The 15,079-nt window shown below is 60.8% G+C and overlaps 1 protein-coding gene across 1 annotated transcript; it reads left to right on the forward strand.

Moving 5' to 3' along the window:
- Positions 1-10,245: 10,245 nt before the first annotated feature.
- On the forward strand, positions 10,246-14,320 carry ANKRD33 (ankyrin repeat domain 33). The gene is made up of 4 exons (XM_077838874.1): positions 10,246-10,344; positions 10,840-10,969; positions 12,126-12,266; positions 13,530-14,320. The coding sequence occupies exons 1-4, from the start codon at positions 10,288-10,290 to the stop codon at positions 14,318-14,320; spliced, it is 1,119 nt and encodes a 372-aa protein (XP_077695000.1). The 5' UTR covers positions 10,246-10,287.
- Positions 14,321-15,079: the final 759 nt, after the last annotated feature.

The raw sequence follows: 15,079 nt of genomic DNA on the forward strand, positions 1-15,079 counted from the left end.
AGAGCTGCACCTGGCAAACAGGCCTCCAGGCTTCTGCCCGCCGTTGAGCGGGCAGGACACCCAGTCCACGCCTAGCTAATTAACCCACAAGCCCCCGGCAGATGGGTTACAGGGTGGGGGGCAAAGGCAGCTCTCCCAAGGCGAGTGGCAGGGCCAGGGATGGAACCCGCCTCCTGGCCCAGCGCCTAAGCCCCAGGTCTCTGGGGCAGGAGGGATTGTGATTGTCGGGGACGCGGGGGCAGAGCCGGCCCTGGGAGGCTGCTGCATGCAGGGGGTTACAGGGCAGGCAGGTTGGATCCAGCCAGCCACTTGCGCCCCAAGCTATTAATCACCCCAGTCCACAGATGGGCTCGCCCCGCCCTGCCCCGGGGGCTCTCGGCCTTTATCCTTGCAACATGCCACGTGATGGGGGAACGCCCCTCGGACAGCCCCCCTCCCACAAATCACACTGGGCAACACCTGTAGGGGAGGCCGAGCGACCCCAGCACCGTGCCCTAGGGACCACCAGATGCCCTGCCAGGAGAGGGCCAGGTCACTAGGGGCCGTGTCCGCCCCTGCCCTGGTCTCCCAGAGAGGTGAGCAGAGGCAGCCGGGGGGGCAGGACAATGGGAGCTCGGCCAGCGGGTGCTGGGCTGAATCCCCCACCCCCCTGCAATAGGTACAGCTTTGTGCTCCACAAAGAGTGACTATCGGGTGACGTCGGTGCTCAGCTGCTCCAGGGCTCGTCGATTGTGTCGGGCACGGAGACCACCGTGCTCCGGTTCCCACCCCCATAAATCTGTTAGTCACGCTGGGTGCTCCTCCGCCTTCGAGCCTCGGCCCCAGCCCACCCGAGCCTGCGCCCCTGCCCGGAGAGGAGAGCGGCTGGCTGGCTGATTCCTGGCTGGGGGCCAGGCTGCTGGGGATGTGTCCAGGGGCCCCATCCTTCCCTGGGGCAGACTGCAGTCTGTCGTGGCCACTCATCATCGGCAAGGGGGTTGGAACAGCTGCCTCTGCCGATCCCCAGGCTGCACCTTGGTAGCCCCAGTACCTCTGTAGGCCTTCACCAAGGCCTGCAGCCTAGGGGGGTTGCCAGGCTGCAGCTCCCCAGCTCCTCTTGCCCTTCACCAGCACTGCCTGCTTCAGGTACCTTGCTCCCAGGCAGCTAGCCCTTCCCGCTCCAGGGTGAGAGTCAGACTCCTCTAGCTCCTGGCCCCACAGCCCGTTTATGCAGGCCAGCTGTGGCCTGATTAAGCCAGCCACACCTGGGGCCAACTACCTTCCCAACCTCCCTCAGCTGCTCTTAATCCCTTTTATCCTGGAGTGGGGCAGCCTCCCACCGCTGGGTGGCTGAAATGCTTGGAGATGCAGGCCCAGGGCCCCTGCAGCAGAGCCAGGGCCCAAACGCAGCTCTCCCGAGCGCCAGCCACATCGCCCAGGGAAGGGAGCGAAAGCAAAGGCAGCTCCCTCCAGGATCCCTGGGAAACAGGCTGACTCCCACTCCTGCAATGAACAGGCCAGTGCTCAGCCCACCCTGGAGTCAGGAAACGTCTCCACCAGGCTCGGCGAGTGCCAGGGAAGGGTCAGAGCCCCTCACTCATCTGCTGCAGGCGCTTGCCACAGACGTGGGCAGGACCCCGGTTTGAAGCTGAGCTCAGATGCACAGGGGGTGGATGGCACAGAGGACCTTGTGCAATTCACAGGCAGGAGGCTCCTGTAGGAAGCAGCCTGAAGAGAGGAGGGAAACATACATGCCTCCCTGGTGATCTGCCCCCATCCACCAGCACCACAGACCCAACCCAGGCTGCTCATTGTGGAGCTGGGATGGCTAGCACCGGACCTGCTTCCCACCCACCTCTCTGGGACCCCAGCCCTCCTCAGATTTACCCCAGCAGGGGCGCAAGGCACCCATGGAATGATGGAGACCTGCAGTCCCTAGACAGTCTGGGACTGACCCGCTGGTGCCACACGTCGCCGATGACTTGCCAGGGCCGCCTGGCGCTGGCAGGGGGCTGACTGTCCACGCAGCTCTGCAGCCAGGAGGCCACATTCCATAGCCGCAGATAGGGGCAAGGCAGACCCTGGCCGTCCTCAGCCGCTGACCCAGCCCTGACCTGCATGAGCAGGGCCAGGGTTAGAGGAGAGTATCCTGGGCTCTAAATCAACACTCCCAACTTCCCCCCAGGACTGAGTTATTACGCCCTGGTTTTGTGATGGAGATGACGGGGCAGCCAGGGTTGACTGACCTGGGCGAGACCACCAGGCTTGGGGCTTCCAGTCGGACGCTGGGTGGGAGGTGAAAGATCAGGCTTTATTCCAAACATGTCTCGGCCCCCGCCCTGCTTCTCGGCAGCTCCTGAGCATCAAGTGTGATTTAGTGCCCGCAGGGTCCGTCTGGGCATGAACGATGCTCAGCACACAGACAGGCTCCCTGTGGCCAGCACAGTCCAGTGGTCAGAGCAGACGGGTGAGGAGCCAGAACACCCAGGTCCTATTCCTAGCTCAGCTGTGTATTCAGTATATGATCCCGCTCAAGTCACTTACCCCGCTCTGTGCCTCAGTTTCCCTCTCTATAAACCAGAGACACTCCCAGGGCTGGTCACATCTGGGTCCCTCTGTACCCCACTAACAGCAGCTGCTTCAGAAGAAGGGGCAACTCACGCAGCAGTAGGGCAGTTCCGGACCAACCTGTCCGCAGGGGTAGCTGCCCATCAGTGTGTGGCCCGTGCCCTGAAGCAGGAGGGTTTATGGTGATGGAATGACCCTTGGCAGGATTGCTTAAACCCTGCCCACCTCTGTAGCCTGCCCTGAGAGCCATGGGCAAAGGGGGCACTTCCCTGCTTAGCTGGAATCGCAGCAGCGATGGCAGCTGCCCGGCCCCTGGGCTCCTAGCGGCGGGGCCCCTCCCTTGGGGCCATCCAGGATTCCCCTCGGATCAGTCAGTCCTCGGCTGGGACCCCAGCGCGGGCATGAGCCTGGGTACGTCTGCACAGCAGCTGGCAGGGAGAGGGACACGCGCTGGCTTTGCTCCAGTTAGTGCCTGGAAATAGCAGTGTGGCCGCAGCGGGCGGGGGGGTGGCCCAGGCTAGTCACCCGCGTACACACCCAGGGGCTCGGGCGGGATTGTACTTGGACGGCTAACCCGAGCTGCCGTCTGCATCACTGCGGCCACACGCCGGTTTCCAGGTGCTAGCACGAACAGAGCTAACGCGCGTCCGTCTCACGTGCTGGGAATCGGACGTACCCTTAGCACAGCCTGTCAGGTCACTTACCCGCATTTTGATGGAGGGCTCCATGGAAGACTGGAGAGCTGGGGGCGGAGGCTTATGACCCCCTCCAGGGTGGTCTAGTGGTTCGGGGGCTTAGCAGAGCTGCAGTTAATTCCTGTCTCTGCCACAAACTCTTTGTGTGACCTTGGGAAAATCACTCAATCTACCCTGTGCCTCTGGATAACGCTTCCTTACATCACAGGGGCGTGGAGAGATGAAACGCCTCCAGCGAGTGGACGCTGTGGTAACAAGGGCCATGTAGGTACCTAGCCAGACGTCTGCCTCTCCTTGTGCTCCCAGCATTTGTGAGTGATTAAAATTAATATGTTTACTTTGCGCCATTGGGCTGGTTCACTTGCTGTACTGAGTTCTGGGCCTTTCGCTCAGTTTAGGACAATGAAACCAAGCTGGTCGGCTTCACGTTTTGTTCGGGCCCAGTGTCACTTCCTCGCACGGGTGCCAGCAGCGGTGTGCAGGGGCTCGGTCACAGCTGGGGAGGGAGAGGGTGGAATTTTTTTAAGCCCTGGAAAGCAAAGAGAAAACATCCCACCACGCACTCTGGCTGGACTCTGCCCAGGACCCATTGCGCTAGGCGCTGGACAGACAGAACAGGGAGGAGCCCGAAGCCTATCTCTACAATCCTCATGTTCTAAACTCCAGCTTAAAACGGCTGACGCTGCCCCCTGACGCAGAAAGAGGATGACGCCAGGGAGCCTCCTAGCCCGCTGCCCTCCCCGTCATGTCCCCAGCAGGTCAACCCCTGCAGTGCGGTGTGTGCAATGTGTGTGTTGTGGCTGGGGGGGGAGGGCTGAGATAGCCAAGCTGCCAATCAAGGTCCCGGTTGCCAGGCAGCTGCCGCATTGTCAGTTACGCTCAGTTAGGAGATTAGAAGGCACGTTGCACCAGGCTGCCCCGCTTTACACCCGACGTGTCCTGGCCCCATCCCTGGCCCAGGCTGGAGGAGCTGCTGCTGGCTGCCTTCTTGTGTCCAGGATCCCATGTCCCAGGGTAATTGACCTGCCTGCGGTTGGCGGGGGAATGAGCCACAGCGCTGGGCACATGGACACAGCCCTGCAGGAATAGCTGCTCTTTTTAAGAGGGAATCTGGGAATGCAGCAAGCTGCTCCCTGGGGTCCTGCTCATGCAGCATGAGAGAGAGAGAGGAGGGTGTGAGGCCAGGGCTGCTGGCTGCATGGCCCAGCTCCCTCCCCACTTACCCCAAGGCAGAGGCAGCTGCATCCATGCTGCTGCCTAGGAACAGCCAGTTCTGCAACAGCGTGTGATGGCAGCGGTCCGAGCACAGGGCTGGGAGCCAGGAGTCTCACCACCTCATTCTGCTTCAGCCTCTCGGTCTGCAGGAGGGGGGCAATGCCCTCCTGCTCCTCAGGCATTGTGACGGTCAGTGCTGAGCTTCAGTCCAAATGCCAAGGGTCAGACAAAACTGTCCCTAAGAACCAGTCCTTCTCCCCTGCTGCAGCCTGCGCCAGTCCCATCTGCTCCAGACACCAACCAGAGGAATACACCTGGCTAAGGACGTTTCCATGGGTGGGTCGCTCCAATGCACACCCCTAAAGCAGAGCCCTGGCTTGCACTAGTGCAGCTCACTGGGACATTACCGGGGAAAATCATGCCGGTGCAACGTGGCCTGCACTGGGGGTTGCCCTGATGTCATGAGCTACCCTCAGAGAGCGACGCTGGTGCAACCCCCTGATGTTCGGTGAGGTTGGACTGTCTGGAACTTGGATACAAGGCTCCTTTTTCGGCCTCCTTGTCAGCTCCTTGGGGCAGGAACCATCTGCCTGTTCCGTGTTTGTACAGCTCCCGGCACATGGGGCCCCTGAGTGCAAGGATAATAGAACCGATGGCGCCACCTAGTGGCTTCTGTGAGTTCTATCACCTCCACCACTGGCTCTTATTTTACTTGAAATACTCAAGTTGCCAGTGCAGGCCTGGGTGCACCGCCTCCGCGCAGCTAATGAAGGCCCAGCAATTATTCTCATCTCACGCCCCTCACGCCCCTCCCCCCGCTCCAGCGTGACAGGCGGAGCCCTGCTAGGGGCTGAACGTCGCACGCCAGCAGGGGCCGAAGGGGGGTTATTCATGGCTCTCTCCAGTCCCCCCGCTGTCCGGCCGTCACGCCCCGCTGGGGAGGGGAGGAGAGGGGAACTCAGTCTCCATGACCTGTTCTGCCCCTTTTTTCTCTCCAAACTGCCACACGGAGACTTGTGTGCTAGGCCCTGGACCGAGGCCCACAGCGTTAGCGCATCACGGGCCACCAAATGACAATGAGCCATTTGCCCGCTCCCCCCCGTGACTTGACTTCCTGCTTCATCGAGCAGATGGGAAGCTCTGTGGGGCAGGGGCCGTCCCTTTGTTCTGTTCTTACAGCACCTAGGACGATGGGGCCCTGGGCCATGACTGGCCGTTCCCTCCATACAAATCCCAAACAACCACCGCCATCTTTGTGTGGGGCCCAAAAGGCCACGGGGGGGTGCATGACTTCTCCACACGGCCCAGCACAGACAGGAGGCACGCGCCCCGGAGCCCTGCCCTTCCAGGGGAGAGAGCCCCTACCCCTCCAGCAAGCACGGCCGCAGCATTTGAAATCAAAGAGCCATTTTATTGTAACAAGGCAGCAAATATTTCAGGCCCGGCATGTCTGTATCTGCGGTAAAGGAGGGAGGTGATGGAGTAGGGAAGGGCCCAGCCCGCCTGCCAAGGGTCTCTCGTTGCCAGCTGGCTGGCCGCTCATGACAAGCGGGAAGGACGGACAAGTCACGCGCTGGCTGCGGATTATCCAGCCACCGGCTCCATATTAATAATCCGTCAGCTGGCAAACCGGCTCTGTGGCCTTGTCCTGTGGCAGCCCCTGGTGGCCACCGTCGGCTGCACACAGTGCAATTGCAAGGGGAAAAGGCTTGCTGCTCTGCGGGACATTGTGGTGTTTTATCACCCTCCTTGGTTCCCATTCGCAGCGCAGAGGCACGGGCCCAACCCACGGGGTTTGCAATCCCAATGGAAGAGCCAGAGGCAGGAAGCGTTATCATCCCCCTGGAGCTGAGACCCGAAGGCCGGGCAGCGAGTCCGGGGCAGCGCCGAGGCTTGAATCCACCTCTCTTGAGTCCCTGCCCCGGGCTCCGCCAGCCTGCCCCACCCTGCAGCAGTGTCCAGAGTCCAGCTGTGTGGTGTCAGGTGCTGCACAGACCGGCAACCCCTCTAGGTGCCCCTGGCCTCCCTCCCCGCGGGCGCGGGGCCCCGCAGAGCACCCAGCAATGGCCAATAGCCTGCAGCGGGAGAAGGCGGGCAGAGGGCAAGTGCTGGAGCTATAATAGGCAAATGCACCTGTGGGCTGTGGCGGGGCCAGGCCAGGCATCCCAAGATCTCTGCTGTGACATAACCTGCTCAGAGGCTCCTGTCTGCAGCCAGGACGGATTATAACGTGCAGCTCCCTGTGATAACCCCCGTAAGCCCTAAAGCCGCTCCAGGCCTTGCCTTGTGATAAGAGGCTGGGGAAGGTTAGATAAAGCCCTGACGGCAGCACGTGGCAGGCAGGACAGGGGCCTACATCTCGCGGGGACCAGGCTCGGGTGCCGGGACCCGGGCGGCTCAGGGCTGCAGCAGCCAGGCGCTATTCTTGCCGTGTTACGTAACGGCTGCAGAGGGCTCCTGCTGCTCCTGGAGGGCCAGCGCAGGGACGTTTGTGAGAGCCGCAGCGTTGGCCCCTTGTCTCCTCAGCCTGCCCCGTCCAGTAGCGAGTGGACGTGCCCCCAGTCACCATTTGGGGGCCCCCAAATGCCAGGGGCTTGGAGCGGGTCTGGTGGCCACTCTTGCCAGTAGGTCCCTCTCCTCTCCCAGCCAGGACAGGGGCCCGGTGGCCAGGGGTAGACACGCACATGGGGCAGGGAAGCAGGACCCTGCTGTGCGCGCTGTGGGTGGATAGGAGGCCCCAGGGCTCGCGCTCCAGCTCCCTTTGCTAGCCCAAGACTCACCTCCGTGCCCTCCCCACGGAGACACACCCAGCAGAGTGGGTCAAGGGAGGAAGCAACCCGCAGGCTGTCAGTGGGGCCCTGGAGCCTTCAGCCCGCAGAAGCGACAGCAGCAGGACTAGCTCCCCACACCCTGCCGTGTCCCAGCTCAGCCTGCCCTCCTGAGTCTCGTCTCCCAGGCCTGCTCCCCCTTTAACTTCACCCCCAAGGCCACCAGCAAAGGGACCCACTAGCTCCCAATGGGACAGTGGCCTTAACTGTGGAGACACCTGTCTGCTAGGGTCTGGACTGAGACCCACCCAACTCATGTCACACACGAGGCCCACTTAGCTATGAGAGGGTCACAGCTTCCAGTCTGACCCACACTGGATTTGAACTAACAGCTGCTGGGGGACCCACCATTTGCTGGGACCCCCACAAAGCGCCCTGGCCCCTTAATTTGGGAAACAAAACTTTTTAAAAAGCAAGAGGAAGGAGGAGCTGCTGGCTTCCTTCCGGAGGCGAGGCCTGGCCAACGGGGCTGCTCTTGAGAGTCCCTCCAGGCGCTACAGACCTTGGTCAGTCTGGCCCAAAGCTGGTGAGCCGGGTTCAACGGCCCAGGCAGGAAAAGCGAGTGCACCCGGGTGTTTCATTTGCAGGTGCAATTGTGCAGATCAGATACTTCCCCGTGCAAGCGACCCATTGTGCATCTGCTCAGCTGTTTGCACGCGACGTGCAAAGAAGGCTCCAAGTTGCACGCCCCAGGCACTGTCTCCTTCGGCCCCCGGAGCTCTGAGCTGGGTCACAGTGTCCAGCCCTCAGAGCGAGGCAAGCGTAGAAACACACCTAGGAGAGCGCGATGGCTCCCGGTACCCCCTCCTCCAGCTAAGGACACCAAATCCTGCACACGCCTGCCTGATCCTGCTCAGGGCGGCCAGAGCCATTTTAAGTAACAGTCTAAATTAAGATGCCTTGGCTGGCTAAGCCCCCAGAAAGGTGCCAGCTGTCATCACTCAGGAGCCCCAGGGCAGAACCCGCTTTCCCTTGGGGTGGGGGGGAAGGGAAAACTTTCCACAGGCCTCGTGTGTCAGGGAGTGTCTCTGCCCGGCTGGAGCAGCGCTGAAACCCAGTGGGCCAGGGATAGAGGTGGAAGAGCTGAGTGTCCCCGGAGAAGCCCTGGGAGGGAGAAGCGATTTCTCCCTGCCTGGGCCGAGAGGCAAATGCTGGTGCAGTATTTCCAGGGATTTCCGAAGCTTCGCTGGACCAGAGCAGAGCAGCAGCATCCCCCAGCCCGCAGGGACCGGTGACAGGTGCATCAGGGAAGGGGCAGGAGACACTAATGGTCAGGTAGGCAGGAAGCTTGCACCCTCACCCCCCATCAGGGTTTTATTTCCCAGATAATACTGGAGCGGTGGGTGTCAGCCCGCTAGCTGCCAGACCTCCCCTTGCACCCTGCTTGGGACCTTGTGGCAGGGAGTGCCGTAGGCTAGTGGTGCACTGGGTAAAGAAGTGAGTCTTTCCAGCGTGCTCCAGGGTGGGTGTAGACAGGGGTGATTAGAGCAGGGGCTGCCGTGAGCCGGTCACACACAGGGCTGGGATGCACGGGAGGGCAGCAGAGAACCAGGGCTGCCCCCAGCCAGAGGACACTGGACTGCACGGGCCAAGGGGCGGCTCAGAGTCGGCTTCCCCTCTGCCCTCCAGGCTGGACCATGTCAGGGCTGTGCTAGTGACAGGTCCAGGGCTCCCTTTGTCCCCCATTTCCCCGCACCTCACTAGAGCTCTGGGTGCCCAGAACAGTCCAGGAAACGCCAGGGCAGCTCGGCTGCAGTGTTCACGAGTTATCCCGTTACAGACAGACAGAGAAATGCCAGCAAGCTGCGTGCAGGGCTGTCGCATGTTCTGCCAACGAGTAGGGGCCCCTTCCCTGGAGAGGCCTGGGGCTTCAGACCTGGTGGTCTGGGGTCTGCGCCCCTTCCCCAGCAGAGAGGAGGCCTGGACCTGGTGATTTAATTTACCCCTACAGTGCTGGACTCGGCCCCAGCTCTGCCGGGGAAATGGGCTTTGCAGCTGCCATGTTCTCCTGTGTGGGGATAGGATGGGGGGCAGGGAGAACCCCCCCTTCTCCTTTCTCATCAAACGGGGAAGCAGGTGCTTTCAGAGCTGGACACGTGGGGCAGCAAAGGGTCTCTGTGTTGCTAGCAGCATACAGGACGGACGCAGGACTCTGGGGCGCAGAGAGCAAGCCCCTGCAGCCGGGTAGCGGCCCAGCCTGCTGGGACCGGGGCACACGCACTCCCTCCTCGCCCGCCCCTAGCAGGAGAGGAATTTGGGTTGAGAGGCCAATGGAAGGGGCAGTTGGGGAGGGGCACAGAGGTTCCCCCCCACCCAGCTGGGTCCCCCCCATGGCAGGTGGCCCAGAGGCTGGGCGCTGCTCTGCACCCCCAAAGCTCCCAAGCTGCCCCAGCCCTCAGGCGATGGCTTTACGGCCAGCTCTGCACCTGGGTCACAGCTCACGCTGCTCGGGGGCGGGGGGTCTAATCCCAGTTTGGTCTCAAGGGCGAATGGAGCCATGTGCCAAGATCAGCCTCTAGTGCCCGTCAGTCCCAGCTGCCCCTGCAAGCGGCCCAGAGAAGCCAGGGCTCCCCCCAGCCTCACCACAGCACGACCGGCCCCTGGGCAGGGGAGGGGGGTCTGGGCCTGGCCCAGCCTTGCTGACCTGGGCTTGCATTGCAGAGTCATCACCCAGGGGAGAAGGGCATCCGGGGGCTCCTGGAGCAGGGTGGGCAGGTGGTGCTGAGCCAGGCCCTGCTCCCTCTGAATGGGCTGCATGACAGATGACAGCAGTGGAAGAGAGCGTGCTGCAGACCTGGAAGACCAGCCTGGATGCCTCGGACCCAGAGCTGCACTACGAGGAGGAGGAGGAGACGGAGGAGGCCGAGCTCTCTGATGCTAGCAGCATCCTCTCCGACGACTCTGTCTACCCCTGCTACGAGCCCGCGCCGGCTGCGGATTGGGGGCACTTGCCCACCTTCTACCAGTGCTGTGCCCGGAACAACGCCAGGCTGCTGCAGGAGATGCTGGCCCTTGGAGTGAGCCGGCCGGAGGTCACAGAGCTGGATATCAATGGGCGGGTAAGCATTCCCGCGCCGTGGGCACGGAGCCCCTTGGGGGGAGACCGGGATGACTAGCAAGAGGATTCCTAGTGAGGCGGCTGGACACAGACAGTCCCCGCAGCTCCTCCTGGCTCCCAGCCCACACTCCGCACCCGTCTCCTTGCTAAGGCTGGAGCCAACCCCGTGGCTGGCCAGGTGCATCGTGGGAGGGGCAGAAAGGGCTCCCCCTGCTGGAGGCGACATACGGGGACTAGACACACCAGTCCGGCACAGCCCAGAGGCAGGAATAGCAGACTGGATGGACCCTTGGACTGCCCTTTACCTAGAATCCTGTTGGTTCCCAGCCCCGTAACTACTCTCGTGCTACAAACCATTTTCCCATCATGCACTTTGGCAGCACTGGAGAGGGTACATGAGGCCCTGCAAGAGGGGCAAGTGCTATGGGGGGGTGGGGGCACAGTGGGGAAGACGCTAGCGTTCACTGACACACTGATTCTGAATGCTCCTCCCCAGAATGGGCTCATGGTGGCCTGCTTCAAGGGCTTCGTGGACATTGTGACCCTGCTGAGCAAATGCCCCTACGTAGACATCAATCACCAGGATAATGACGGGAACACGGCACTCATGATCGCTGCCCAAGCAGGTAGGAGCTGCGGCGTGCCGGTGCTGCGGCTGCACCCAGGAGCTCCCCAGAGTACAGGGGCATGGAGCGCTCACTGAAATTAGAGGGCAGCTAAACAGGCAATGTCCAGTTATCCAGCAGCAGCGAGTTCCACAGATTATTACAGAGGCATGTTCTCAGCTACCCCAGTGATGGGAGCCTTAACAATAATGTCTCATTTCCAACTTGCTGCCCACTCCCACCCTCACGTTCTTCTCTGAGAGACAGACCTGGTTCCCAGACTAGTCGCCCATGAGAAATAACCAGAAATAACTCAATGGCAGAGGCTAGAAAACAGCCTCCTTTCTAAGCAGTTCAGCCTCACACAGCAGCTGGTCATCGCATTTTGCCTGGACACAAAAATGCAACACCCCCTTTGCGCCCACCCCCCCAGCAGAGGAACAAAAATCCCACAGAAACCATGGCTGGCATGTTCCCAGGGGCCTACAGAAGTCAGAACATCCGGCCCTGCAATCAGGCCTCATTACAGTAGCAGTTTTTAAAACATTAAGTCATTTAATTCCAACGTTCAGGTTCCTACAACGATGTCCCCTTGGGCTCAGAGCAGCCCCTGCCTGAGCAGTGCTGTGTAGTGGACCAGATCCTACACTGGTGTCAATCACCAGAGCTACACTGACATCAGTGAAGCTACAGTGATCGACACCAACTGAGGATCTGGCCCGTTACGTTGCACATTTAGGGCCTGATTCGCCTCTCCCTAAGCCAGAATAATTCTACTCACTTCAGCATGGCTACCCACAATCTACACCCCAGGACGGGGGGGAAGAGAAGCAGGATCTTATTAAGGTAAATAGGAGGGAAACATGACCCAGCTGTCACCCAGCTGTGTTCCCCGCAGTCTAGGAAACTGCACTCTTGGATTCTTTCCTGGTTTACCTGCAGAGGGGCTGATGCGTTAACTAAGTTTTTTGCATTTAATTTCCTAGGATTTTAAAAAGTCAAACCCATGCATGATCACTCTGGTTCACTCCCCTGTCAGCACCGCACTGGGGCCTTCATGAACACATGCCCCAGTCACACCGCTAATGCATGCAGCCTTCAGTGAGTGGGCGCTAAATACTCATTTCTTGTTATGTTTTGAAATTCTAATGCAGCTTCTCTCTCTCTGCCTGTCAAGGACACGTCACAATAGTTAACTATCTCCTGAACTATTACCCCATGCTGGAGATCGAGAGGAGGGACGTGCGGGGCCTGACGGCGCTGATGAAGGCAGCAGTGCAGGGGCAGAAGGAGTGCGTCACTGCACTGCTCCTGGCAGGTGCATTGCTCTCTCGGGTGTCTCAGGGAATTGCTGGGCAAGGGCCGAGCTTAGGGGGAAAGTTTTTTGACTCATTTGAAAATCCCAGTAAAGATGAGGCCATTGTAACTTTAACATGTGTTAGCTCAGCGCCCCGCGTAGGGGTTACCTTGGCCGTCTAACTCATGTTAAAACTGACAACTGCCTCGTCTGCCCTAGGATTTTCACCTGAGTCAAATACACTTGTTTCCTAGGCTACATCTTCGCAGCCAGAAGGTGTGTTCACATGGATCACTCTCGCCATGTAAAATCTGAGTGAGACAAGATGCTGTTTTTTACCTTAGTGTCGCCAGTCAAGGTTATTCCCAGGGGAGGTATGCAGGGTTGACCTCAGCTAGCTCTTCAGGTTATGTGTACCCTGCAAAAAAAAACCTGCGGCCGTGAGTGTCAGAGCCTGGATCATAGAACCATAGACTATCAGGGTTGGAAGGGACCTCAGGAGGTCATCTAGTCCAACCCCCTGCTCAAAGCAGAACCGATCCCCAACTGACTCGGGCTCAAGCTATGGGGCTAAATCAACAGTGTAGACACTCGGCCTCAGGCTGGAGCCTGGGCTCTGAAACCCGCTGCAGAGCCCGAGCAAGGACGTCTACGCTGCTTTGGGAGAGGTACCCGAGTGAGCAAGCTTTAACATAACTAGCTTGGTACCTGTCGCAGGGAAGCCTGGACCTTGATTCTGCTCTCAGGCTGTGCCACTGGGACCTGCGCGAGCTAGCTTACAGCTAACGTGGGTGCGTCCACACTCGCTGCAATCACACCTGCAACTGCGGCGTAGACGGGCCCACGACCTCTTCCCGGGTGACTGGGGTTAGAATCCCAGCCCTCGTCCCCCGCTGGGCCTTGCTCCTTGTTTTTGGCTGCCATCTAGCGCTCATTCAGTGTTCCATCAGCAGATCTCAAAGCACTTTACAAAGCTGGTCAGTCTCATTCACCCTCATTTTACAGATGGGGAAACTGAGGCAGAGTGGTGCCACGACTTGCCTGTGGTCGCTCAGCAGGCCAGTGGCCAAGCTGGGAGCGGAGCCCAGGCCTGTTCAGGGCACTATCCACTAGGTCACCCTGCCTCCTTCGTTTTGTTCTAAAAGCTTTTTCCCATCCACGAAGCCTGTGATGAAGCTGTTTGGAACAGGCCTGCTCTCAGACTCTGACCCAAGCCACTTGCCTTTATGCAGCCAAGGGGTTCGTTTTTATAACGGGCCCTTTCTTTACCCCCTGTGGTCTCAGGAGCTGACCTGACAGCGGTGGATCCTGTCCGGGGGAAGACAGCCCGGGAGTGGGCAGGTCTGACTGGGCGCTTCGAGACCATGGTACAGATCCGAAACATCCTGCAGCGGCCCCGAGCTGAGCAGTTCAGTGACCAGTACCGGCCCGAGTGGCCGATGCTGCCCGAGTTGGTGGCCAAGGCACTGGCCACTAAATCCAGGTGCGAGAGGCTGTTGGAGAAGATCTGCTCTACCTTCAGCATCAACCTCCCCCATGACCCTGAGGCGGACGGGGTGATGGACCACATGGTCCGGATGACCACATGCCTGGCCAGCCCCTTTGTCGCTACGGCCTGCCAAACCATCTGCCCCGGGAGCCCCCCCGAGGTGGGCAAGCAGAGGCTGTCAGTGCCGGAGATCCTCAAGGAGTACATGCCGGATCCCGATGCCAAGTCCGAGCCCGGCTCATCCTCCTGCAACGGCCAGGCTGTGTCAGAGACCCGCATCCTGGTCCCGTACCGGAGCGCCTCCGGCATGCTGAGCTTCCTCCCCCTGCGGCTACTGCGCAGGAACAGCGTCTTCCCCGGGGGCCACATCCCCAAAATCAAACTGGTCAGGGCCACCTTCCCCCCGGCCTCCAAGGAGAAGCTGCCGCGGTTGCGGAAGAACAAGAACACGCTGGAGCTGCCCAAGTGGAAGTTCAAGGAGCTGAAGGAGGAGAGGAAGAAAGCCGCTGAGGCAGCGGAGAAGCAGAAGGCGACGATGACGAAAACGAAGACAAGCAAAGGGAAGAAGTCATGGGGGGGGGGGTGATCCTAGCATGGCAGCTGGCCACGCCCGGGGGCTTTGGGGTCAGGCCCCAGGGCCGCCTCAAGGACACGCTTGCCCTGTCTGCTGTTTGGGGGGCTGCCCTGCTCTGAAAGGGCATTTCACCAAGGGGCAGATCAGAGACCGGCCGGTGGGCTCAGCAGTGAGAACGAGACATAGGGAGCTTCAGACTGCGTGTGAACGATCAGCTAAACCCAACCGAGAACCCCCAGCCCCAGTGCCCCGCAGGGCCCTGCCCAGCCCCAATCAACAAAACCCCACGGAGAACCCCAGTCCCAGCGCCCCCCAGGGCCCTGCCCAGCCTCACTCTGTTACCCAGAACCCTCTGAGGCCCTGGCCGGCCCCAGTGCCCCAGTCTGTATACACGCCCCCCGCCACCGGGACCCTGCCCTGCCCCAGTGCCCCAGTCTGTATACACGCCCCCCGCCACCGGGACCCTGCCCTGCCCCAGTGCCCCAGTCTGTATACACGCCCCCCGCCACCGGGACCCTGCCCCAGTGCCCCAGTCTGTATACACGCCCCCTGCCCCCGGGACCCTGCCCTGCCCCAGTGCCCCAGTCTGTATACACGCCCCCCGCCACCGGGACCCTGCCCCAGTGCCCCAGTCTGTATACACGCCCCCTGCCCCCGGGACCCTGCCCTGCCCTGCCCCAGTGCCCCAGTCTGTATACACGCCCCCCGCCCCCGGGACCCTGCCCTGCCCCAGTGCCCCAGTCTGTATACACGCCCCCCGCCCCCCGGACC

This window comes from Eretmochelys imbricata, chromosome 20, assembly GCF_965152235.1.
Source record: "Eretmochelys imbricata isolate rEreImb1 chromosome 20, rEreImb1.hap1, whole genome shotgun sequence".
Classification (NCBI taxonomy): domain Eukaryota; kingdom Metazoa; phylum Chordata; order Testudines; family Cheloniidae; genus Eretmochelys; species Eretmochelys imbricata.